The sequence below is a fragment of the Erpetoichthys calabaricus genome, chromosome 16 (assembly GCF_900747795.2).
Source record: "Erpetoichthys calabaricus chromosome 16, fErpCal1.3, whole genome shotgun sequence".
NCBI lineage: Eukaryota > Metazoa > Chordata > Cladistia > Polypteriformes > Polypteridae > Erpetoichthys > Erpetoichthys calabaricus.
This window is the reverse complement of record NC_041409.2, coordinates 90225701-90252170: the sequence shown is the minus strand read 5'-3', so window position 1 is coordinate 90252170 and position 26470 is coordinate 90225701. Positions and strand designations below refer to the sequence as shown.

Here is a 26470-nt window from a genome sequence, read left to right as displayed (position 1 = left end):
ATGGGTCTCAAAAGTGTGCAGAACTTCTTTTCATGCGTACTTTGCACAGTGGGGTTGCCATATAACAAAACTCCTGTAGGCCTTTTTATTTGCCTGAGTGTGTGAGGTTTTATTTATACAGCCATACAAAAATGTGTTGCCCAGCGAATATCCTGTCATTGAAGGGCTGGACATATCAAATTTTACAGTTCACATTATAAACGTATGTACATAAGCCTGTCAAAGACTGTCCCTGCTGACCTAGACTCTGACTTATCGTGACTCTGAGTTGGGTTAAGGAGGGTTGAGAATGTTCTGTTACTTAAGTCCTAAATATGTTACAATGCTCCCCATATTCTTAACTTATGCTGGGAAGTTGCAATACTTGTAGACGGTCATACAGTGAGTGTGTGGTGAACCTTTATAGTTGTGTACAGAGCTTTTTCATAGCAAATATCATCAGTAAGAGCTTTAGAAGCACACTATCATTCCATATTTTTTGTAGCACGAGACCTGGTAAGTTAACGGACTCTCACATTTGTGAAGCAGCAAGTTGGCACTGAGCACTGAAGTTGGTGGTTGTTCATAGTTCCCTTCCATAGTGAATACCATCTGTATGTGCTTTAAGGATGACATGCAGTTGTTTCTTTATTCTTACACTAGCGACTTGGCGCGCGCTACGCTGTGCGTTGGATGACCACAGTTGAAGGACTCCCTGTTTAAACGCGGCTGCCAGTCGTGAACTGGGTCCTTCATCGCACCGCATTTGATTTTAGCATGGGAAACAAAATTTCAAAACAAAACCTATGATTCACGAAGTGTGGGACGCAGACTAATCAGAAGGGGTTTCAGTTGCCTTTCGTTGTGCGGCAGAGACGCATCGTTGAGCTAATCTGTGTGAATGCTGACTGTCCGTTTCTTGCGAGCGACTGGCACGCCTTTGCCTCTTTGCTTCGTGATGACGCTGTAATGTGTCCTCTCTCGCAGCAGCAGGTTCAGTTGCCTTTCGTATCGGTATTGTTCCGTAAGGTCTCCTCCGTACAAGTGCACATGGGTATCTGAATGACGGAAAGGCATAGTGGGCCGGAAGGGAGAAAATAGAAAATCGCGGCTTGAAACACACGAATTGGTGACCAGGGGAACCATCCGACTCAGACGCGGGGCTCGAAATACTCATGTGCACAAAGGGGAAAGAACGGAGGGGGGTAAGCAGGAATTCTGAGAGGGGAAGGACTGGGGCTTTTCTACGGGGGCTGCTATACAGCCAAAAGGAACCCGGACACGGACGCCGCACTGGGCTTTTATTATATAGATTCTGAGCTCTGGCTGATGATTTGCTGATGGTCACGCGGTGAGTCAATTGTGGGGACAGGACTGGTGATTTTATAGAGTGTTCCCTTGAATGCCTTTCACAATCCTTAGAGTGTTTTAAATATAACCCCCCCCCCCCCCCCCCCCCCTAATCCCATGACCCTGGATTACATCAAGTGGGTTTCAGAATATACACTACCAGTAACGGCGCACTGTACGATAACGTGCAGTGAATACACTTGACTTGAGCGTTCATAGTTTTCATCCTCTTTCTCTGTACGTTTACCATTCGTTTGCTCAGAGGTTGATGCGCTTGCTGCTTCCTGAGCAGCTCTTTTCTCCACCCTAGTGGCCCGCTTCTCGTCTTTCATTGGCATCTTTTTGCGTTAAAACTGATTAAGTCAGTGTTTATGTTAATATTGCTTAGTTCGTTTTCTTTAATTTTTCACTTAAGCTGGCACTTAAGTCTTCAATCTGCCTCAAGAATGATTTAAGATATGAAGAGGTAGGGGAAATGATGGCAAAGGTGGTAGGGAATGAGAACGGCGCCCATACGCATGCACCGCACGGCTGCCCTGCTGGCCGCTGCTGAGAGTTGATTCTACAATCAAATAAAATTAAAATTAAAAGAGGAATAACCTTGGAGGTCAATCATCACCCCGAAAGCAGATAGTAAACGTCACGTAGTATTTGTGTACCAAATTTCAGGTCAATAGTTCAAACGGTTTGCGAGCTACAGGTGATTTAAAATCCTGAACAGACAAACGAACAGCCATGGTAGAGTATTATATATAAAGATTAGCCGTCCCCGTGTAGAAGTGAAACTGGCCAAACTTTAAAAATCAATAAACAGGTATTGCTAGCGAAACGGAGGCAAGGTCCTCTCCAAAACGCAGAGGCTGACCAACTCAAACGTAGGCTGGTGCATGAGTGATGATGGCCCTGCCCGGCTCCCTACTTGTGACATTACGCTTCCCCCTACCCTCGGTCCGCTGCGTCTCTCTCAGATTCGTGCAAATAAATTGGTACTGCAAGCGAACCATAATACTTAGCACGATGAGAGATGAGTCGCAAAGTCAACCAGAACGTTCAAGAAAATTATAGAAAAAAACCCGATCTAAATCCGTTAAGTAGTTCACTTGTGAAAAGCGGACAGACATACAGACAGATGTTGGATTTTAAATATATAGAGATATACATAACTGAAAATATTGATGTCCTTGCATTTCAATAATGCACCGTTTTTCCTGAAAAGTATTGAGAAGTCAATCAAAATGACCCTTTTTATTGGCTAACTAAAAAGATTACAATATGCAAGCTTTCGAGGCAACTCATCTCATTGCATTTTGCCAGAAGAAAGGAGCCTGAGTTGCCTTGAAAGCTTGCATATTGTAATCTTTTTAGTTAGCCAATAAAAAGGGTCATTTTGATTGACTTCTCATTGTATCCATAATGGCTAATACGGTACAACATCCTATAACTCCTGAACATTATAGAAATTTAAAAAATCTTTTTTCATACATAAATGCATTTCTTTGTTTTGCAGTGGAGCAAAATAGACAAAGAAAAAAAAGCAAAATTTATGCCTAGAGTGTCCCCTTTGTGTGCGTAGTGTAGATATTTGACTGTATGATGTTGATTCAAAGACAGGTGTGCTATTTCTTTCATTATAAAGCCTGTTATATACAGTATATGTATGTTTTTCACTAAAACATTTTTATTCTGCTTTTGTTTCTTTAGTGGCACTATGAACAGTATCAAGGGTTTGTTATTCTGCATGGCACTGACACGATGGCATACACTGCATCTGCCCTTTCCTTCATGTGCGAAGACCTTGGCAAACCGGTCATCCTGACTGGTTCTCAGGTACTGGATGAGCTCAGAATCTGGAAGAGAAAACTTTGCTGAATCTGCTCTGCTATTTGTTGGCTTCAAAAGCTGACTTAACAGCTTAACAATAAATGTTGGCTCTTCAGTTTTGACCAGACATTTTTAAAAGGGTTACGGTATGTGTTTTACTCATTAAAAAAAAGTGTCATTGTTAATGACTGCAGAGATCATTGGTTTGTCTTTCCAGGTACCTATTTATGAAATGAGGAATGATGGACGTGACAACCTGCTGGGTGCCCTCCTGATTGCGGGTCAGTTTGTGGTTCCAGAGGTGAGAAAGCAGTTTTTTAATTTCCTTCAAATGGGCCTCCTTATTCGTACAATGGAAAAACAGCCCAGCAATCTACTGCTGTTTTTGTGGCATATTTGTATTTAATTCCTAGTAAATACACTAGAGTATAGCTTAATTGTAGTCTCATTTAACTTTTGCTGATTGCTTAATTGTTTTCCAAACAATAATGTTTAAAATCAAATTTGCTTTAGTATCTTGGATATAAATGTGACTTACAAGCTGAATATGTTTGCTGTTGTTATTTCATTAATTAGAATGGTGGATACCCTCGATTTGGTAAAATCATTCTAAATGCACGTACAGGTATGTGGCATAATAAAAAACAATAAATGTAAAGTTTTACACAAAGGAAGTAAAAATAAATACACTTATTAGATGGACCTAGGGAGTAGTAGTGAATTCATCACTGCCCACATCCAGAAATGATTAAGAAGGCTTATCAGATACAGAGTTACATAGTGGCCATGCTGTGGTGAGTATAAACCAAGGGAGGTTGTAACGGCCGAACCCTTACCCGGCCGGCAGCCAAACTACCAGGTCTCGTGGCCTGGGTGTATTACCGAGGAAAACCTAAATCTACCAAGCCGTACCTCTGACAAATAATATTTTCCCCCAGTCGACGGTTAAACACAAGCAAACAATATCAGAATGTAAATCAAGTGCAGTTATATATTAGATGAAACAAAATGACAAATACAATAATACAAATCTCTGGTGTAATATATATATATATATATATATATATATATATATATATATATATATATATATATATATATATATATATATATATATATATATATATATATATATATATATATATATATATCCCTCCACCATACCAGCAAAGTGAAAGGCACTATATATACAATAATAAATCCTCCCTTGTACCTGCACACGAATAACAAATACACAATACAAATAATGACAATGAATGATTACTGAAATGATAATGAACGTGAAAATGAGTCTGGGTAAATAACTGTCCAAATTACTGATAGCTGTTCAAAATATTTGTGTTTGATTCTCCTAAATGAATACCAGAACAATCTCACCGTGATTCCTCGGCAATGGTGGAAAATAATGTCCAACCCCGGGGTTTCTGGTGATGAATGCGTTGCAGTAAATCCGGCTGAGTGAGAAGCACACTGGAAAAATGTTGTGATGTGAATGAAGGCAGAAAAACGATGATCAGTTGTGGTTAGGTGAATCTCCTTCTCTCTCCTCTTCTGTCCCTTCTGCCCGTTTAAATAATAATGCCCCAGATGTAAATGGAAAAACCTCCGGTTCTGACGTTTCCAGGGGGTCACTGCCTACCTGCAACAACCTTACCCGTTTCTTATTACGGGGACGACATTTAAACAAACACATACTAGTTTAAACGTGGTGATTCAAGATTCAAGAGTATTTCTTGTCATTTCATCCATATACAGTAATACAGCATACAGTGAAACGAAACACCGTTCCTCCAGGACCATAGTGCTACATAAAACACAGGACAACAAAGAATCCATGACACATAATATAAAGACACACAATATATAACAAGGTGCATGTGAGTCAAATGTGCAAACATGTGCAGCCATGTGCAGCACTGCAGAACAGAACACATATATCAGATATCAGACATCAGACCGGTCCATGAGTGTTCAGGAGTCTGACTACTTGGGGGAAGAAACTGTTACACATTCTGGTGGTGAGGGCCCGAATGCTTTGCTACCTTTTTTTCAATGGCAGGAGTGTAAACAGTGAATGTGAAAGGTGTTTTGGATCATTCACAATGCTGGTGGCTTTGCAGATGCAGCTTGTGGTGCAAATGTCCATGATGGAGGGAAGAGAGACATCGATCTTCTCAGCTGTCATCACTATCTGTTGTAGGGATTTGCGATCCCTGACCGTGCAATTTCCAAACTAGACAGTGATGCAGTTGCTCAGGATGCTCTCCATGGTTCCTCTGTAGAATGTTGTTAGAGTAGCTGGTGGAAGATGGGCTTTCCTCAGCCTACACAGGACGTAGAGACGCTGCTGGGTTTTCTTGGCTAAAGAACTGGTGTTGTGGGACCAGGTGAGATTCTCTGCCAAGTGGACACCCAGGAATTTGGTGCCATCGACGATCTCCACAGTTGAGCCGTCAGTGTTCAGTGGCAGATGGTCACTCTTAGTCTTCCTAAAGTCAGCAATCATCTCCTTTGTTTTGTCTACATTCAGAGACCGGTTATTGGCTTTACACCGGTCTGTTAACCGCTGCACCTCCTCGCTGCATGCTGACTCATTGTTGTTGCTGATGAGACCCACCACAGTCGTCTCATCTGCAAATTTTATGATGTGATTAGAGCTGTGCGTTGTAGCACAGTCATGAGTCAGCAGTGTGAACAGTATTGGACTGAGCACACAGCCTTGAGGGGCTCCAGTGCTCAGTGTGGTGGTTCTGGAGATGTTATTTCCAATCCTGACTGACTGAGGTCTCTCAGTCAGGAAGTCCAGAATCCAGTTACAGAGGGAGGTGTTCAGTCCCAGCAGGCTCAGCTTTTCCATCAGTTGCTGAGGAATGATCGTGTTGAATGCTGAGCTGAAGTCGATAAACAGCATTGGAATGTATGTGTCCTTATTGTCCAGATGAGCGAGAGCCAGATGGAGAGTGGTAGCTATTTCATCATCTGTTGAACGGTTCCGGCAGTAAGCAAACTGCAGGGGATCCATTGAAGGGGGGAAGCATGCTTTTGATGTGCCTCATGACAAGTTACTCTAAGCACTTCATGATAATGGGTGTGAGTGCAACAGGACGGTAGTCATTGAGGTTGGACACTTGTGACTTTTTTGGCACGGGAACTATGGTGGTGGTTTTGAAGCAGGTTGGGACAATGGCGGTGCTCAGGGAGGTTTTAAAGATGTCAGTAAAAATGTCTGCCAGCTGGTCTGCACATTCCCATAGTACTGTGCCAGGAATATTGTCTGTCGGCCACATTCAGATTTAATGCCTGGTCGCTAGGAGGAGAGATGGTCTTCCTCATCATCACATTGTTCTGTGCTTCAAACCGTGCATAGAAGTTATTCAGGACATCTGGAAGGGAGGTGTCACTGTCACAGGTGGGTGGTGTTGTCCTGTAATTAGTGATAGCCTTGATGCCTTTCCACATGCTCCGTGTGTCCTTTGTCATGCAGGAAATGTCCATGGATTCTCTGGGCGTGTGCATGCTTTGCTGCTCTGATGGTGTGGGATAGTTTGGCCCTCACTGTTCTCAGGGCGATTTCGTCACCTTCCCTGAAGGCAGACTCCCGGGTCCTCAGTGGTACACGCACTTCTCTGTAATCCACGGTTTCTGGTTGGGGCATGCATTGATGTACTTGGAGACAGTGACGTCATCAATGCACCTATTGATGTAGCTGGTCACTTGACTTAGCTGGTCAATGACGTGTATTCCTCCAAGTTGATACAGTCGGTGTTGGTTGCAGCCTCTCTAAACATGTCCCAGTCGCTGCACTCAAAACAGTCTTGAAGAGCAGAGATGGCTTCTGCTGGTCAGGTTCTCACCTGTTTCACAACCGGTTTGGTGTGTCTAACGAGCGATCTGTATGCTGAAATTAACATTACAGAGATGTGATCTGAGTTTCCGAAGTGGGAGCGGGGCACCGCCTGGTACGCGGCTGGGATATTTGTATAAATAAGATCCAGCATATTCGTCCCTCTCATTGCAAAGTCAACAAACTAATGGAACTTAGGGAGCACTGACTTGAGATTCGCATGATTGAAATCTCCAGCGACAATAACCAGTCCATCTGGGTTCGTGTTCTGTATGTCTGTGATGGTGCTGTACAGATCTCAGAGCGCTTCCTTAGCATTAGTGCTGGGGGGTATGTAAACTCTGATTATGTGCATGGTGGTGAGTTACAGAAGGCAAATAAAAAGGTCTACATTTAACAATCACAAACTCCACTAGCGGTGAGCAGTAGCTAGAAACAAGCACAGAGTTATTTCACCATTCCATGTTGATATAAACACACAGTCCACCACCGTGAGTCTTACTGCACAGAGTAGCATTTCTGTCGGCTCAAACGCGGCTAGCCCATCTGGCTGAATGGCGGCATCCGGAACTCTGTCGCTGAGCCACGTCTCCGTGAAAACAAGGACACAACAGTCTCTAAACTCACACTGGGTAAGTTCTCTGGAGTCGGATGCAGTCAATTTATTGTCCAGGGAGCAGACATTAGAAATTAATATGGATGGGAGTGCCGGCCAGCTAGGGTTAGCTTTTAGCCTAGCACGGACTCCCGCTCACTTCCCGCATTTCCGCTTCCTTATGCACTGCTTCCATGTGCCTCTCCCTCGGCCATTGGCATCAGGTGACGCCGGGGGCTGATGGTCCGGTTCTTGGAGCAGACCAAGGTTGCACAGTTTGTCCCGCAGATCATTTTTTATGTTTTCATATGAATATCGGTAGCAGAGAAGCGTCTCACGTTGATATACATGGACACTAGTTGTTCTGATGTCCATGTACTAATACTATAAATACTACATGAAAACACTATTTCTGTCCAGAGAGGCCATTCTGAGCTGCCGACAGGGTCCAAACACAATAAATAACAACACTTATTTGGCCTCACTACAAGGTTATTCATCAGCTATACAGCAAACTGACGATGCTTCATCAAGAATATCATATGCAGTTCTGACCTGTGTTTTACAAGAAAAAAATATAACGACACTAGAAGAGGTTCGGGGAAGAGTGACTAGACTGATTCCTAGATTATCAGGTATGAGCTACAGTCTTTTAGCCTCTTTCTCCATTTTAGTAACAACTCTAGTATTATCAGCTGTCTCTTACTTGGCTTTTTCAGTATTTTCTCCTGTTATTTTTCATGCTTTGGTTTTGCCACCCATTTCACAGGGCAGTCATTCTCCGCCTTTCTTTATAGGTCTGCCTCTACTTCCATCACAAACTATACAGAGGAAACCGTGCGACCAAAGTGGATGCCGGAAGCTTCAATGCCTTCTCTTCGCCTAACCTTGCTCCCCTGGCTAATGCCGAAGTGGATATAAAAAGTAAGCAAAATGTTTTGATTTGCCAATTAATGGAGGTGATAATCCTAGCAAGTGCCAGCAGGTGGTGCTGTGAAGCAGTAGCACAAATAGCCAGTGACAAACATTTAGAGCAGAACTGAGATAAACCTGGTGGCGAAAGCATAGAAAAATAAATGAAATTTTGATAAAGTCAGGTGACGTCAGGTAAAATAGACACATGCTGGTCCTTGGTTCCCCTCCTGGGCACTTCTTGGTTTCTAGTGATGCACATCTGACACCTTAAAGTCACATTTTCAATGTTCTTGTCTTATGAAGTTAGTTTAAGTTCCTTGCTTTTGTTCAGATTGACACTTTATTATAATAGAAAGGAACGAAAACTAATTGCAGAAAAAATAATTACATTGGTTTGAATTGGATTTGCAAGAAAGAAGAGACTCTGTTTAATAGTGTATATACAGTATGTGTGTGTTTAGTGTCTGTGTATCACATAACACATTTCCAGCATAATTTTACATACTGTTTTTTTTTTTTTTATAATCAAATTCAAGTTTATTGTCATGTGTGCACAGTACATAGATTTTTACTGTTTTCCCATAGACAGGTGACAACCTTGCAATACAAATCCCAGACAATAAATGCAACAATACAGACAATTGACAAGAAGCAATCATACATTTGTCAATCTGAGCAACCATTAAGTAGCCTTATTGATCTTTTCAGAATTTAGTGGTGCGTGTGCTTGACCAGAGAAGTGAGAAGAATGACTGTGCAGGATGGCTGAGCTATTTAAAAAGACCGCTGGCCTTTTTAAGGCAGCATGGATTTTATATGTCCTGAACAGAAGAGAGGTGTATACCAGTGATGTTCTGCACTTAACTGTGACTCTGAGCTAACCAGTTGCCATTGTAAGTAGTAAGTTGTTATTCAGCTATTGTGGACAGGTTGCACCTTTACAAATTGGTGAGCTGTCCTGCATATGTAAAAGTTATCTCAGATAAAATAGCATTGGAATCATCAAATGGAAAGATTCTCTCACCAGAATGGATGACCCAGCACAGACTTCACTCTAGAATGCCCAGGAAGGTGGATAGATGGCTAGTTGGCCTTGGTCTACAGGACTGGGGCTGTGTCTGACTTTGTCTTTGACATTTACAATATTAATCTCCCTTGTCAATTGGCCATAGTTCAACAGTTAATTAATATGCACATAGTGTGGGTTTCAATTTATGTTTACCAGTTTGTACTTTGTTTTCTGTGTGTTTTAACAAATAAGTTGTATTGTATGAAGACATGCAGGAACTAAAGGCATTGTTGATCCATCTTGCCATGATATGCTTTGATATGTTATGATGGTGGCTTCAATATATTAAAGCTTCTCACTCTTTCCACTGCAATGTCCTCTAATTTTGAAAGCAGTGTGGTCTAATTCTTGAAGTCTATCATTACTTTAATTGTTTTCCTCCTAATTATTGGTAATCAGGCCTACCATGGTGGTTCTGTGATTAGCAAATTTAATGGAGTTGGAGCCGTAGTTGGTCACACCTAAAGGTGAAAACATTTTACACTCCCACCCTTTCAAAGATCCATGAGTACAGTGGGAAAAGGATCTCTCGCTCAAAATCTCAGAAAAGGAGTGGAAAGTAGCAATGCATAGAATTCACTCGAGCTCCATATGTACAAAGCATACAATTATTCAACTTAAAATTACTTATCGAGTGCATCTCTCTTGTTTAAAAGTGTCCAAAATGTTTCCAGGGCAAGATCCAACCTGCAAATGTTGCCATCAAGTTCCGGCCTCGTTGGGCCACATGTTTTGGGCCTGCACCAAATTAACATCATTCTGAACCAAAATCTTTAAATGCCATTCAGAGAGCCTTGGTGTCACAATCCCTCCTAACCCATTAGCAGCTGTTTTTGGTGGGCTCACAGGTGGGCTTAAAGTGGAGAAGGATAAACAAACTGTGATTGCCTTTACTACACTATTGGCACGTAGACTTATCTTGCTTAACCTGAAGAATCCTAACTCTCCTATTCTAGGTCAGTGAGTAATTGATGTTAAATACTATTTGGAACTGGAAAAAATCAAATTCGCACTTAGAGGATCTGTACAGAATGTTTTCAAAACCTGTCAGGATCTGACCAATAACATCTTAGAATAAGCATTTTAATTGAGGAAGTGTGTTCTCTCCCCTCTTTCTTATTCTGTTTATTTTTATTCATTTATTAAATTATCTATTTACTTTTTAATTTTTTTTATTTTACTAGTTTAAAGTTTTACTCTGCTGGCCTAGCTCTCTTTCTCATGGGTGGGGGTTGATTTATTTCAAACCTAGTTTTATTAAACTTGACGTACTTGTATGGAATGTTACTTGATTTTAATAAAATGCAAAAAAGAAATATTAAAAGGTTAAAAGATAGTGAAGCTGTGGGCTCAACATACTACCCTTTGGGTTACGTTTGTTGAGGATTAGTATAGTAAAAGTGATGTTGTTAGTCTGTACCAGTTAGAGTCTGCCACTTAGGAATCCCAAAATCCAACCACAGAGGGTAAGAGCAAGTCTGAAATCTTGAAGCTTTTATCTGTTAAATGCAGAGCTGCAGTCTACAGTTACTGTGTGTACTCTGACGTTGAGTTTTTAGTACACAGGTGTTTTGTCTTGGTAGAGTAATATATTGCTCTACTTTCCCCTGTTGTATTATTAATAAGTAGCCTTTGTCAGAATGCCTAATCTCACAGACTTACCACTGTTTATAAGGTATTATAGTATACAGTAATCCCTCCTCTATCGCGGGGGTTGCGTTCCAGAGCCACCCGCGAAATAAGAAAATCCGCGAAGTAGAAACCATATGTTTATATGGTTATTTTTATATTGTCATGCTTGGGTCACAGATTTGCGCAGAAACACAGGAGGTTGTAGAGAGACAGGAACGTTATTCAAACACTGCAAACAAACATTTGTCTCTTTTTCAAAAGTTTAAACTGTGCTCCATGACAAGACAGAGATGACAGTTCTGTCTCACAATTAAAAGAATGCAAACATATCTTCCTCTTCAAAGGAGTGCGCGTCAGGAGCAGAGCAGGTCAGAAACAGAGAGGAAAGCAAACAAATCAATAGGGCTGTTTGGCTTTTAAGTATGCGAAGCACCGCCGGTACAAAGCTGTTGAAGGCAGCAGCTCACACCCCCTCCGTAAGGAGCAGGGAGAGAGAGAGAGAGACAGAGAGATAAAAACAAACAGTCAAAAATCAATACGTGCCCTTTGAGCTTTTAAGTATGCGAAGCACCGTGCAGCATGTCGCTTCACGAAGCAGCTGCACACAGAAGGTAGCAACGTGAAGATAATCTTTCAGCATTTTTAGACGAGCGTCCGTATCGTCTAGGTGTGCGAACAGCCCCCCTGCTCACACCCCCTACGTCAGGATCACAGAAAGTCAGCGCAAGGGAGAGAAAGAAAAGTAAGTTGGGTAGCTTCTCAGCCATCTGCCAATAGTGTCCCTTGTATGAAATCAACTGGGCAAACCAACTGAGGAAGCATGTACCAGAAATTAAAAGACCCATTGTCCTCAGAAATCTGCGAACCAGCAAAAAATCCGCGATATATATTTAAATATGCTTACATATAAAATCCGCGATAGAGTGAAGCCGCGAAAGGCGAAGCGCGATATAGCGAGGGATCACTGTATAACTTCTCCCCACCTTCCCTTCTATATCTATAACCTCAGGCAATTAGGTATAGTAAAAGACAAGCAGGAGTTAAATTACAATTTAAACAATGTATTATTGGTAATATTCATAAATAATAACAATATGCAAAGTACATTTGAATATTGGCAACCATACAACGTGATTAAATGGTGATGTGTAGTTCAGGCGGCACACAGACTTGTTGTTATTTAAAACGTCTCTAGTTAAGGCATCATTGGTGCTCAGCTTTCTTCAGAACAGGCTGCATGCCTGTTCAATATGGCTGCCGAGCTGTGGTCTCCATTGTGTTGTCCTTTCAGTTCATCAGTTTGGTCTTCATCAGATGTTAGTAAGAGAGGGAGTGTGGGGTTAAGCAAGCAGATTTATAGATTCTCTATCCAACCCCTACAGCCAATAGGACATCATGGTACTTAAATGCTTCTGAAACAAGCCAATTCCAAACAGCCATACTTCAGACCAATGTGGGAATAGAACATCTTAACACCTACCATCCCCCCCAAAAACCATTTGTTGAGGTAAAGCTTGGCAGTTTAGCAACCTGGCTTTGTGTGGGGGATGAGAGAGACTCTAGCAGAGAAACATTTATTTCAAGCACTTTCCCCAGCTCTGTCGTAAAATTCACTTTCCTGACTTAGTTTTGCCCAAGTTACAAATAAAGACATACAAAATATTTATCAACTTACATGCAAAATCTCACATCACAACAACAGGTCAACAAGCATTTTGCAACTGGGATTCTTTCATCTGTACTTTAACAAATTTCACTTGCTGCCATTTTCATCCTGCACGTCCCATTTTTTAGTTATGATGTTCCAGATCTTGGACAACTAGGGTGACTGGACAGTAAATGTGATGTGTTTCAGCATTTAAGAAATAAGTTTGGTCTCGAGAAAAGTGAAGCCAAAATTAAGGAAGGCGTTTTTGTTGGCCCTGAAATCCGTGAACTGATGCTTGACGAGGAGTTCAAAAGAGAACTGAAGCCCACTGAATCAGCACCCTCATTCGTGCAGGTTGTCCAGAGTTTTCTTGACAGTCACAGAGCAGAGAATTATACCGAGCTTGTGGAGAATATGCTGAAAGTATATCAGCTTACGGGAGCCACAATGTCACTGAAGACACATTTCTGACATTCTCATCGTGACTTTTTTCCACCAAATCTAAGCGATGTCAGCGATGAGCATGGGGAAAGATTTCATCAAGATATAAAGGTGATGAAAAACTGATATCAGAGAAAATTCACTCAGAGCATGATGGGTGACTACTGTTAGTTCATGCAAAGAGAGACGGCTGTGCAGTACACGTGCAAAAGCAATTGCCTCAGACAATTTTGAGCACAGTGACCTCGCTTTTATATTGAGCTAAATTGACATAATCATGTTTTAAAATGTCTCTGGTGTCGTCTTCTGCTTTGTTTTCAGAATAAACACATCAAAACAATTTTGGTGGGACAAAGTCCAAACTCCAGATATCATGTTGATATATTAATATTCAAAGTGTCAAAACGGAAATGATGTGTATCTCAAAAATCTGATATGCTAGCTTAATTCCGATTTCATATATGAAATCAGTGTAAAAAACTTAATAGAGAGCTTCAAGTAGCAAATAAAAAAAAATTTTTTGTAGACCAGTGTAATCAATGGGTGTCAGAATGTTATGAAGTGCAATGAACATGGCATCCTCTGTGGACTGGCTATAATGGTATACAGAGTGGGGTTAGTCCAAACTGTCTGATCTGTTCTGTTAAATCTGGTTGTGCACCAGGCAGTCAAAACATTTTATCACAATGAGAATGAGTGTGATTGGTCTGTGCTCACTGCGATGGTGCACTTTTGCTTTCTTTAGCATGAAGACAATTGTTATTTCGAGGCAGTTGGGAAAAATAGATTCTGTTAGTAAGGCATTGAAAATGTTGCTCAAAATACTAGCAAATTTTTAAGTCAAACTATTCATTGAGTCACATACACTCATGGCCCACTGGGACTCACACAAGTGTTGCAGGTTGTGAAAAATACCAAATACATGTAAGGAATTTATATAATTACAGTGCAGTAAGTGAAACAAAAAGCAGCATGTAAGGAGGATAAGGGCAGTATGTAATATCAAACCCGAAGCTCAGGTTGGGATTTAGCAAAGTCATTTTAACTAAGACGTATCTTTTTGTAAGTAGGTGAATATTTATTGCACATGGGAATGAATGAATGTAATGGGCAGATATCCAGCACTGTTAGCCATGGTGCTGCCTTGTTAGTGTCTTAACTGTGCACACATATCACTTTTGAGTTTTTCTTTCTACCCGTCTAAAAAATCTGGGGTTTATTGGCTCTAAACCTGTGGCCATTTTACAAATGCAGAGGATGTGTTTTGAAAGTGGAGTGAAGCCTTCGAAAACTTGGTGCAGTTTTTTGGTATACCGGTGGTGAACCAGTTTCAGCTGGCAGACATCCCATTTGCAAATTGTACATCACTCCATTAAAAGGGTTCAAAAATATTTAAAAAAAAATGCTCCCTCTGATCTTGGCTGAGTGTCCAGATTTAAGCTTTCTCTGGGAACTGCTGCAGTAGGCAAGGTGGTGCAGTGATGAGATTTGGGGGCTTATGATGTCGTGCTGTGCAGTGCCTCCTTGGCTTCTGTTATCGAAGTGTAGGCAATATTATACCAAATACCTTCTTTTTTTTTAATTTAGTCTCTCAAATTAACTAAAAATGGAATTGTTATCAAGAAAGTAAATTTCCATATTTCCACATTTAAAAGGAGGCCTCAAACAGTAGGAGTCCAATGTGAATGTTCAAAGCTGAATTGCAAGCCCATCTTCCCTCTTACCATGTAAATCAGGAATTTGGGAAATATCCTCTGGTGATGATGGCGATGTGATGATTTTTAATTGATTCCCCAGCTTAATTATTTATAGCGCATCCATCCTTCCAAAGAAGCCAGACAGAATAATAAATAGACACGCACTGGTGCTGGGGCATTGTTGGCCGACATCACCTCGCTTTGATCCTGTGCTTAGCTAATCTCTTGATGAGCGTGTCGACAGCCACGAATAGCAGCCTGACAGTAAGTGCAGCATTAAACAAAAGTCAACTTTCGTTTATGTACACTAAGGTTTTTGTACATAAGGCACAAAAAATAATATAAAAACAAATAAAAAAAATTAGTTAACTATTCTCTGCACTCTCAACTCTGTTCACAAAAGCAAATAGAATCTCCATCTAAAACAGCACCCTGATGATCTTATTTTATTCTACAGGGTGATTTGTGGTGGGCCCAGGGTTGTTTACTTCTTTACATTCTCTTTATGTTCATGTGAGCTTCATTCCAAGACTCTGATGTCCTCACACATGCTACTATTAGGTGAATTGGGTATATACGAGGGGGGACCCAAAAATAACCGGAATTTTGTTGTTGTTAGGTTGGTACTTGTAGTACGTGGTTGGGCCGCTAGGGCGATCTAGTTACACTCCTCACAAGTCAGTCTGTCAAGTGCCATCAGTCTGGAAGGTTGTGCTTGTGTTCAGTGAATTTTTTTGTAAAAATAGGTTGCGCAACAGTGTGAGAAGGAAACGCCCTGATTTGTGGGAGTCGGGCGATTGGTTCTTTCATCATGACAACGCTCCATCTCACACTGCTCTCAGCATTCGCCAATTTTTGGCAAGAAACGGTATGACAACCCTGAACCACCCACCCTACTCACCGGATTTAGCTCCGTGTGATTTCTTTTTGTTCCCTCGGATGAAAAAAGACTTGAAAGGAAGACGTTTTGCTGACGTTGAAGAGGTAAAACAAGAAACGACCAGAGCATTAATGGGCATTACTTCAGACGAATTTATAAAATGTTTTGAACAATGGAACATACAGTTAGATAAGTGTATTTCCGCCAATGGAGAGTACTTTGAAGGAGACTAATTGTAGTTTGTACAGAAAATTAAATTAAACATGTTTTAAAAATATTTCCGGTTATTTTTGGGTCCCCCCTTGTGTGTGTGTGTGTGTGTGTGTGTGTGTGTATATATATATATATATATATATATATATATATATATATATATATATATATATATATATATATATATATATATATATATATAATAATATATATATATATATATATATAATAATATAATATAATATAATATTCCCTTTAATGGATGGGCATCCCATCCAGGGAAACCTAATGCCTCACTCAAGGTGGCTACCCATACCTTCTACCTCCACCTTGATGGGTTTAAGGATGGATGATAAGTTTTTTTTATCTTTTTTCATTTTGTTTTTTTTTTATGACATTGGCATAGCTTGAATCACTAATCAATGGTATTGATAACAATAATAAAAACTATTGTTAGCAGCAAACTTTATTATTAATTACATGACTAGTTATGTCACTTTATTAAGAAGGGAAAAAAACATTTGAATGGATTGTGGAAATGGAAGTTACAACAGCGGAGGATCATGTATGACCCTTCTTCTTCTTCTTTCGGCTACTCCCGTTAGGGGTTGCCACAGCGGATCATCTTGTTCCATATCTTCCTGTCCTCGGCATCTTGCTCTGTCACACCCATCACCTTCATGTCTTCTCACACCACATCCATAAACCTTCTCTTAGGCCTTCCTCTTTTTCCTCCTGACCTCTGGCAGTTCTATCCTTAGCATCCTTCTCCCAGTATACCCAGCATCTCTCCTCTGCACATGTCCAAACCAACGCAATCTTGCCTCTCTGACTTTATCTCCCAACTGTCCAACCTGAGCTGACCCTCTAATGTCCTCTTAACTCTGCCACCTCCAGCTCTGTCTCCTGCTTTCTGGTCTGTGCCACCGTCTCCAGCCCATATAACATAGCTGGTATCACTACCATCTTGTAGACCTTCCTTTTCACTCTTGCTGATGCCCGTCTGTCACAAATCACTCCTGACACTCTTCTCCACCCATTCCACCCTGCCTGCACTCTTTTTCACCTCTCTTCCACAATCCCTGTTACTCTGTACTGTTGATCCCAAGTATTTAAACTCATCCACATTCATGTATGACCCAATTCAACAAAATTATAGAGCACTCTACTTTAAATGCTTCTAAAAAGACCATTTGCTGCAGAATACATAACGCTGAACTTGCACAGCATGGGATCATGAGACCGATGCTTAAGCACCTGAAGAGAAAGCATGTTAAACCCCTGCAAGAGGTTAAATGGGTTTCAACACTGTAAGTTGGTATTGTCATTAATACAGTCAAAAACAAGCGGTAAACCAGGGTTGTGCAAGGGGCCAATTTTTAAAAACAGTAGCTGCACTATACCTGTGGCACAAAAACTGCACCTAAACTATGGCCAACAAATGTTTGCACTTACATTTACTTATTTGACTGATGCCTTTATCCAACACAACTTACAACATTACAGATACAACTGCTTACATTTATTTTGTCCTTCCAGATAAAGAGACTTGCTCATGGACACACAGTGTCAGTAGCAAGGTCTGAGATCCACAACCTTAATCACTATGCCACTCTGCGGCCTGCCGTCTGTTAATTCCAGAACGTGAAATAACCCACTTCTACACATACCCATTTAAAAAAAAATTGTACAGCATGTGTGAAAGGGTGGCCATTTTTCAATTCAATTCAATTTTATTGTCCCATGAGGGAAATTTGGTTTGCCAGCAGGTTTTAGAGAGAACTTGATATACCATTTTAAAAGACATCAACAAAGAACACGGCCATCATACATATACTTTGTGCAAATAACAAATACAAATAAAATACAACAAGGAGCATAATACTTATGGTGAAACATTATATCAAACATGTTAGACATATAAACTAAAACATCATTCATACTTGACTGATGATTATGCAAATGCTAACTGTTCATCCTACGATTTAAGCATGTGGATGTTTATTAAAATTGAAGTGATTTTGAAGATTAATAGCTGTTGGAATGAAAGAGTATTTGAACCGTAAAAGTACCAGAAGCAATATGTTTAAAGGTGTAGGTCAGCAGATTCTGCATATTTTGCTAGGCTACAAATAAGCAGCTGACACTCAGTATCCACTCTCCTGTGTTGTGAAAATGTCTCACCTTGTAACAGCCGACCCCTTACCCAGCCGACAGCTACAGTACCAGGACCTGTGACCTGGATAAATTACTGAGGAGGACCTACTTATCCCAAGCTGTACCTCTGACAAATATCCCCCCACCCCTCCACCCCACCCCAATCGACAGTTAAACACAAGCAAAAAATATCAGATATGTAAATCAAATGCAGTATTATATTAAATAACACAATGACAAATACAATAATACAAATCCCTGACATAAAAAATATCTACATATATCCGTCCACCATACCAGCAAAGTGAAAACATCCATCCATTATCCAACCCGCTATATCGTAACTACAGGATCATGGGGGTCTGCTGGTGCCAATCCCAGCCAACCCAGGGCGCAAGGCAGGAAACAAACCCCGGGCAGGGCGCCAGCCCACTGCAGAAGTGAAAACACTACGTATACAATAACAAAACCTCCCTTGCCCCTGCACACGTATAACAAACACACAATACAAATAATGCCAATGAATGATTAGTGAAATGTTAACGAACGTGAAAATGAGTCCTGGTAAATAACTTGTCCAGATTACTGATAATTGTTCAAAAATGTTTGTGTTTGGCTTTCTCGAATGAATACAGAACGATCTTACCATGCTTCCTCGGCGATGGTGGAAAGTAATGTCCAACCCCGGGGTTTCTGGTGATGAATGCGTTGTAGTAAATCCGGGTGAATGAGAAGCAAACTGGGAAGATGGCGCGATGTGAATAAAGGCAGAAAAATGATGATCTGTGGTTTGTTAGGTGAATCTCCTTCTCTTTCTTCTCTCTCCCTCTTCTTTCCCTCCTTATTGTTTAAATAATAACGAGCCAGATGTAACTGGCAAAACAGGGTGCTGTGACGAGACGCGTCTGGGTGCAGACACTATAAACAACAACACTTATGTGGCCCCGCTACAACCTCTCTGTATTGGGATGGAGATGGAGGCAGCTTTCTGACTTATGTAACGTATACCTTCAAATTCATAAGTATTTATAAAGTGTAAAGTCCCCGGCCGGGACTCCATTTTGAGGAGAGGACCAGGGGAGTGGACATATCACCAGCAGTACCTCTCCTGGGACATGAGAGGGCAGCCCCCCTTGGTTTACATCGGGGCCACAGGACTGGAGCTTAGAAGCTCAACTCTGCGTGGGCCCATGGCCACCACCAGGAGGCGCCTGGACAGTTCCGGAGCCATGATCCACAGCACTTCCGCCACACCCGGAAGTGGTGCCAAAAGAGGAACCAGCATCCCATGCAGCACTTCCGCCACACCCGGAATTGCTGCCAGAACTTGATCGAGGAGCACCTGGAGCATTTCCGAGTGTGGTATAAAAGAGGCCGCCTTACTCCAGCAAGCGAGCCGGAGTCGGGAGGAAGAAGACAGAGCTTGTGGGAGAGTAGAGGTGGTCGGAGAAAAGAAGAAAGGATTGAGCTTTATTGGGATTTGTGCATTGTGCTGTGCCAAAGAACAATAAACATGTGTGTTCTGGACATTGTTGGTCTGTGTGTCTATCTGTAGCCTGGCTAATCTTCTACAAAAGATACAATTGAAACTTTGAATACATATTTAATAGTCCACAATACAAATCTGCATTCTTTAGGTCTGTAGAGGCAAAACTCCAGATGCATTCCCCATTGTTTATTGTTGTATTCACTGTCTGTGTTTTATTCTTTGTCTTTTGTTTGTATTGTACTCCTGTCACTAATCTGTAGTAAATATGCATGTGAGAATTACATCGACCTGTCCCCAGATACATTCCCATTGTTTACTGTTGTATTCACTGTCTGTGTTTTATTCTTTGCCTCTTATTAGTATTGTACTACTGTCACTAGTCTGTGGCCTGTGGACACATGACGAGAAACTTGGACATGAACTAAGTGTCAGTCCAGTGTCTGTGCCCTATAAGGTGCAGTTAAAAGCCTCATGTAGCCTCCTGTTTTCTGCTTCTGAAAGAACAGAGGAAACAATGTGTTACATAACATAAGATCTTATATTTTTATTTCTCAATGACCAGAAAATTGCACTTTCTGACATTTGAGAAAATCTGAGGTTAAACCACAGTTTCAAAGCTAGCCCTCTGCAATGAGAAGAGAGGAGGATCAACAGAAGTGCCATCTGCCTCTCTCACTGCAGCCTACTAGTCTCCTTACCTGACTTGGCTGCCTAGGTGGTGGTGATGAAGAGGAGAATCTAAGAGTCTAAGTTGAGGGTGCCCATGAGCAGCTTTTGACGAATGGAGTTCTTGCTTACTTGCCAGAGAAGCCTGTTCTCAAGGGGGGGGGGGGTGACCATTACATCAATGGGAGGCTCACTGGCCTATAAACCCCACCTTGATAAGGTGGACACTATTGTAGGAGCTATTCTCCATAGCACTCACTTTTTTTAAGAAGGGAGCCAGCATCTACTGGGCATTAAAGTTCTGCAGGATTTGAAACTCTTACAATAACATCTTACCAGTTTAGTTCAGTGACTGCACTGATGTAGAAACTAATTCTGTTAACTCTATGTATTTATCTTTATTATTCATTATGTATTATTTCTTCAGCTTTCAAATGAAAATTATAGAAATGAGGCCTTGCTACGCACTTCATAGAAATCTTTATATTTTTTCAACACTCTTATTAACATATGCACATGCTCATATTGTCTGGTAGTTGAGTCATGGCAACTGGACTTCTTTCTTTCTTGTTAGGTAGATATGTTTCACTGCTCATCCAAGCAGCTTCATCAGTCTGCTTGGATGAGCAGTGAAACGTATCTGCCTAACAAGAAAGAAGTCCAGTTTCCATGACTCAACCACAAGATAATTTCACCTGGATGACTCAGAGTCTTCACAGACATGCTCATATTGTGTATGTGTGTATACTGCATATACAATAATACTATAGTTAATTAATATTCGGAGGGTGAAGCTCCTTTATAGTAAAATTGACATAAAATGTGCTACGTTGCATGTACAAGGTCAAGTACCTTGTGTGCTAGAGCACTATGCTAGTCATTGTGCATCCTCCCCACACAGAATAGTTAATAAGAAAGTTTCTTATAATGAACTGAAGTCATTTAGTGCATCTACTTTGCTGTCTGAAGTATATATGTATGTGTAACAAAATTAAAAAAAAAAAAAAAAAAAAAGCACAGTTTCCTGTAAAATTGTGTTTTACAATAATAACCAGTAATAAAACCAAACGTTAGTCACTAGGAAAAGTGATAATTGATTTACAGCAGAAATGTTTTACACATGAGAAATTGTATGTAGCATGTTCATGAGGAAGGAGCCCAAGTGAACTAATATTAGCCTCTGTTTAAAAAAAAAAACCAAAAAGACGTTGTCACACAAATGAGACATACTCCGATAAAGGTTTGGGGCAGCCACCCGTATAATCTGGTATCCTGGCTGCAAAGTCGTTTTTATGAAATACACAGCACTGATGTGCATACAATTGAGTCTAAGACAAGACTGAGGAATTAGGAAAAAGGGCAGGGTTTTAAAGGGGAAGACAGGAAGTGAGGTCATAAGGATCTGGGTCGTGTTCGTTCTCCATTGGTTCGAGCCTGGACGTGACATCAGAGGGGCCGGAGCCAGTAAGGTCTCCTTCCATTGGCTCGGTCCCGGAAATGATGTCATGAGAGCCAGGTGGAAATCTCCCGGGAATGGTCTGCAGGCAAGAGAGAAAAAGAGTCAGTGCACTCTGCCACCTCCCGGCATATCTCAGAACAGCCGTCACTCAAGCCCTTTAGCTGCCTCCCATGCACACGTGTGTGACAACGTACATAATACTACTGATACATCCAATTAACTGATAGCGCTACAGATAGACCGATTAAATAGTACTCTGTTTGTCCAAGGGGTAAATTTACTTTTTCCAGACTCGAAATATTCAGATATCATAGCAAATAATAACAATCTCTCTCAAACATACTCAAGAATTACAGAAAAAAGAAAAAAACTTCTGACTTAAGATAACAGAGTAGTCACACTGAGACAATAAAGGTGTACTGCTATGAGCATAACATTTCTTGACCCACTTCTAGTGATTCATTCATTGGTTGAAAGTCCTCAGTGTTGGTGTGTCACAGAGAGGATAATTCTTTAGTAATTCTTTACATTTATACAGTAATCCCTCCTCCATCGCGGGGGTTGCGTTCCAGAGCCACCCGCGAAATAAGAAAATCCGCGAAGTAGAAACCATATGTTTATATGGTTATTTTTATATTGTCATGCTTGCGTCACAGATTTGCGCAGAAACACAGGAGGTTGTAGAGAGACAGGAACGTTATTCAAACACTGCAAACAAACATTTGTCTCTTTTTCAAAAGTTTAAACTGTGCTCCATGACAAGACAGAGATGACAGTTCTGTCTCACAATTAAAAGAATGCAAACATATCTTCCTCTTCAAAGGAGTGCCCGTCAGGAGCATATAAAGTCACAGAGATAGAGAAAAGCAAACAAATCAATAGGGCTGTTTGGCTTAAGTATGCGAAGCACCGAGGCACAAAGCTGTTGAAGGCGGCAGCTCACACCCCCTCTGTCAGGAGCAGACAAAGAGAGAGAGAGAGAGAGAGAGAGAGAGAGAGAGAGAGAGAGAGAGAGAGAGAGAGAGACAGACAGACAGAGTTTGTTTTTCAAGCAAAAATCAATACGTGCCCTTCGAGCTTTTAAGTATGCGAGGCACCGTCCAGCATGTTGTTTCACGAAGCAGCTGCACAAAAGATAGCAACGTGAAGATAATCTTTCAGCATTTTTAGACGAGCGTCCGTATCGTCTAGGTGTGCGAACAGCCCCCCTGCTCAATCCCCCTACGTCAGGATCAGAGAAAGTCAGCGCAAGAGAGACAGAGAAAAGTAAGTTGGGTAGCTTCTCAGCCATCTGCCAATAGCGTCCCTTGTATGAAATCAACTGGGCAAACCAACTGAGGAAGCATGTACCAGAAATTAAAAGACCTATTGTCCGCAGAAATCTGCGAACCAGCAAAAAATCCGCGATATATATTTAAATGTGCTTACATATAAAATCCGCGATGGAGTGAAGCCGCGAAAGGCGAAGCGCGATATAGCGAGGGATTACTGTATAGCGCTTTTCTCACTACTCAAAGCACTCTCCACATAGGGAGAACCCGGGAAGCAAACCCACAATCTCCGTACTGCAAAGCAGCAGCACTACCACTGAGCCACCTGTGAGGATATGCAACATTGTTGAAAATGGCCATCAGGTTTGTCTTCATTCTCTCCTCTGCTACAACCTCCAGCTGGTCCCATAACTGAGCCTGCCTTCTTAATCAGCTTGTTGATTTGGTGGGCCTGTCTTGAAGTGGGTTACTGGCTCAGTTACCACACCACTGGCCACTGCAGAGTTATAGAACGTGTAAAGGATGTCACTACCCACATTAAAGGAACGCGGTCTCTTAGGATAAGAGTGTGCTCTACCCTTTCTTCTGCAGTTCCTCTGTGTTAGTAGAACAGTCCAGGCTGCCATTAGTGTGTGTAACCCCAAGTACTTGCAACAGTCTACCACATTCACTCCAGGAATAGTGACTGGGGATAGAGGCGCTTTGGAATGGTGAACATCAATAACCATTTCCTTGATTTTTCTGATGCTGAACTGCAGTTGCAGAAAATTGCAGCAAGAAATAAGCTCCTCACCTGACTTGTACACTTTGTCTCATTCCCCTTGTCAAATGTAAATGTGTGTGTCTGTCTTTCTGTCTGTGTACAGTATATATGCATACTGTTTGAAAAAGAGCATTGTGCAGATTAGGACTAACACTTGCCATATTCCATTGTTTGTTGTTAAGTTCCCTTGTTTAAGACCAAGGATTACAATGGCTTTGAATCTTTCTAGTTGAGGCCTCATTAGGACTGACAAAGCTATGTACTGGTCCCATTGTTTTATACTACTGAGATCTGGAAGACCACAGAACTTTTAGGTTAAGCCCTTTGTAGTTCAGAGGCATGGAATTAGGAAAGCAATTGGGAGTTTCTATCAACGTTGTCTTGTTCAAAGGATGTTGCGATGGGTAAGGCCATGGAATACTTCAGTTATGTTCTTCTTGGATCATAGTTAGAAACCAGTAGGGCACAGATATACCAAATGGGTATCAATTATAATTCCTGAACTATTGTTTCTGGCAAGAAAGATTCTGAATTTGTGGAACCCTCTGACTATATTTATTATTGTCCAGATTTTTAATGTGCGGTTAGATTATTAATTACTCTTATGTATAATCCAGTTGTTAATTTAGTATTTTTATTTCCTTTACCTCTAGTTAACTGGGACACCGTTTGGAGAGCCAACACTACCAAAAAGTTTCTGGTACACATCAACATGAACAGAAACGTCGGACTCCTGAGGTTGTTTCCCGGGATCACGGCTGAAACTGTAAGTGAACTCTGGTTCAGGTGTTTATAACCAAGACATGCTAGTCTGTACAACAGCCTGAAGAGTTTGCCCTCATCTTCACATTTTCAAGTTTTCAACTCAAGTGTGAGTTTCAAAGTCCAGAATATAGCAGTGTCTATATGGTACCTGATACCTACTGGCTGACATGTTGGCTAGGCCGTAATGTGCAATGTCAGGTATTGTGGAGAATTCTGTAGGTCTTCATAGGGGGATGTGAGCTTAAATATACGAACTTTGTACCAAGGAATGGAAGTTTAATTAGGTGCTGTGACCATTAAGGTCACACATTGGTCAGGACCACAAATTACTCTGTGCCTTAAACCAAGCAAACCAAGCATGTTTTGCAGTATGTTATAATTACAGGACCTAAGTGGTTGGGCAGCATTTTTAGCACCTTGGCATTTTTAAGAAGACAAAAGACTGCACCTTAATGCCCCAGGGAAGCAACTGCCCCCAAAGGCTGCTCTCTCAAAGTCATAACTAAAAACACGGCCATCCAGTTATCAGAGTTTGGATGCTCTTTACCCCCATTTTGTAACTCTGGGAAACTGTGATTGAGCCATCTTTGTGAACTTTGAATGGTGTGATGCTTGTTGTTTAGGTGACAGAAATTGGGACATTTGGCTGCCACACAAGTTGATGTAGCCAGTAATAGAGACTTTTGTTTCATTAAATGTTTAGTTTAAATTTGTACATTTTTTTTTCTAACCTGACCCAATAAATATTTTGCCATGGAACTAGCATTTGATTTGTTGTGCCATCTGTGGGCCATAATGTTCCTGGTACCTTTTAACTCCATGTTTTAGGACTGTCCTCCACCTTGTCCTTTTGGACCTGCATCTCAAACCTCATTTTTAAAATTCTGTCATTGAACATTCTTCTCCTGCCTCATATTTTCTTGCTCCTTGATATCCACTTCATTCCACCTATCGCTGTTTCAAGAAAGAGTTTTAGTCTTTGTGCACAGCTTCTGCTGCTGCTCCCAATGGAAGGCTCCGATTCTTTCTTTCCTTTAGTCCTCTGGAAATCTTCATTTATGATATACCCTAAGTTCTTGTCTATAAGCCGCGGCTTATCTAAGGAAAAAAGTTGTGAAAATGAAAAAATAGAATATCGGCTTATACATAAGTCCGGCTTATACAGTAATCCCTCCTCCATCGCGGGGGTTGCGTTCCAGAGCCACCCGCGAAATAAGAAAATCCGCAAAGTAGAAACCATATGTTTATATGGTTATTTTTATATTGTCATGCTTGGGTCACAGATTTGCGCAGAAACACAGGAGGTTGTAGAGAGACAGGAACGTTATTCAAACACTGCAAACAAACATTTGTCTCTTTTTCAAAAGTTTAAACTGTGCTCCATGACAAGACAGAGATGACAGTTCCGTTTCACAATTAAAAGAATGCAAACATATCTTCCTCTTCAAAGGAGTGAAGCAAACAAATCAATATGTCTGTTTGGCTTTTAAGTATGCGAAGCACCGCGGCACAAAGCTGTTGAAGGCGGCAGCTCACACCCCCTCCGTCAGGAGCAGGAAGAGAGAGAGAGAGAGAGACAGAGTTTGTTTTTCAGTCAAAAATCAATACGTGCCCTTCGAGCTTTTAAGTGTGCGAAGCACTGTGCAGCATGTCTTTTCAGGAATCAGCTTTACAAAAGATAGCAACGTGAAGATAATCTTTCAGCATTTTTAGACGAGCGTCCGTATCGTCTAGGTGTGCAAACAGCCCCCCTGCTCAATCCCCATACGTCAGGATCACAGATAGTCAGCGCAAGAGTGAGAGAAAAGTAAGCAAT

At 41.2% G+C, this 26470-nt stretch overlaps 1 protein-coding gene across 1 annotated transcript in view; it reads left to right on the top strand.

Moving 5' to 3' along the window:
* Positions 1-26470, top strand: part of aspg (asparaginase homolog (S. cerevisiae)) — a 158554-nt gene that overhangs the window by 62575 nt on the left and 69509 nt on the right. The window contains exons 5-8 of the mRNA XM_028821645.2: positions 3031-3156; positions 3368-3451; positions 8387-8513; positions 24543-24655. Of these exons, the coding sequence (XP_028677478.1) occupies positions 3031-3156; positions 3368-3451; positions 8387-8513; positions 24543-24655 (450 nt within the window). The remainder of the gene's footprint in view (positions 1-3030; positions 3157-3367; positions 3452-8386; positions 8514-24542; positions 24656-26470) is intronic.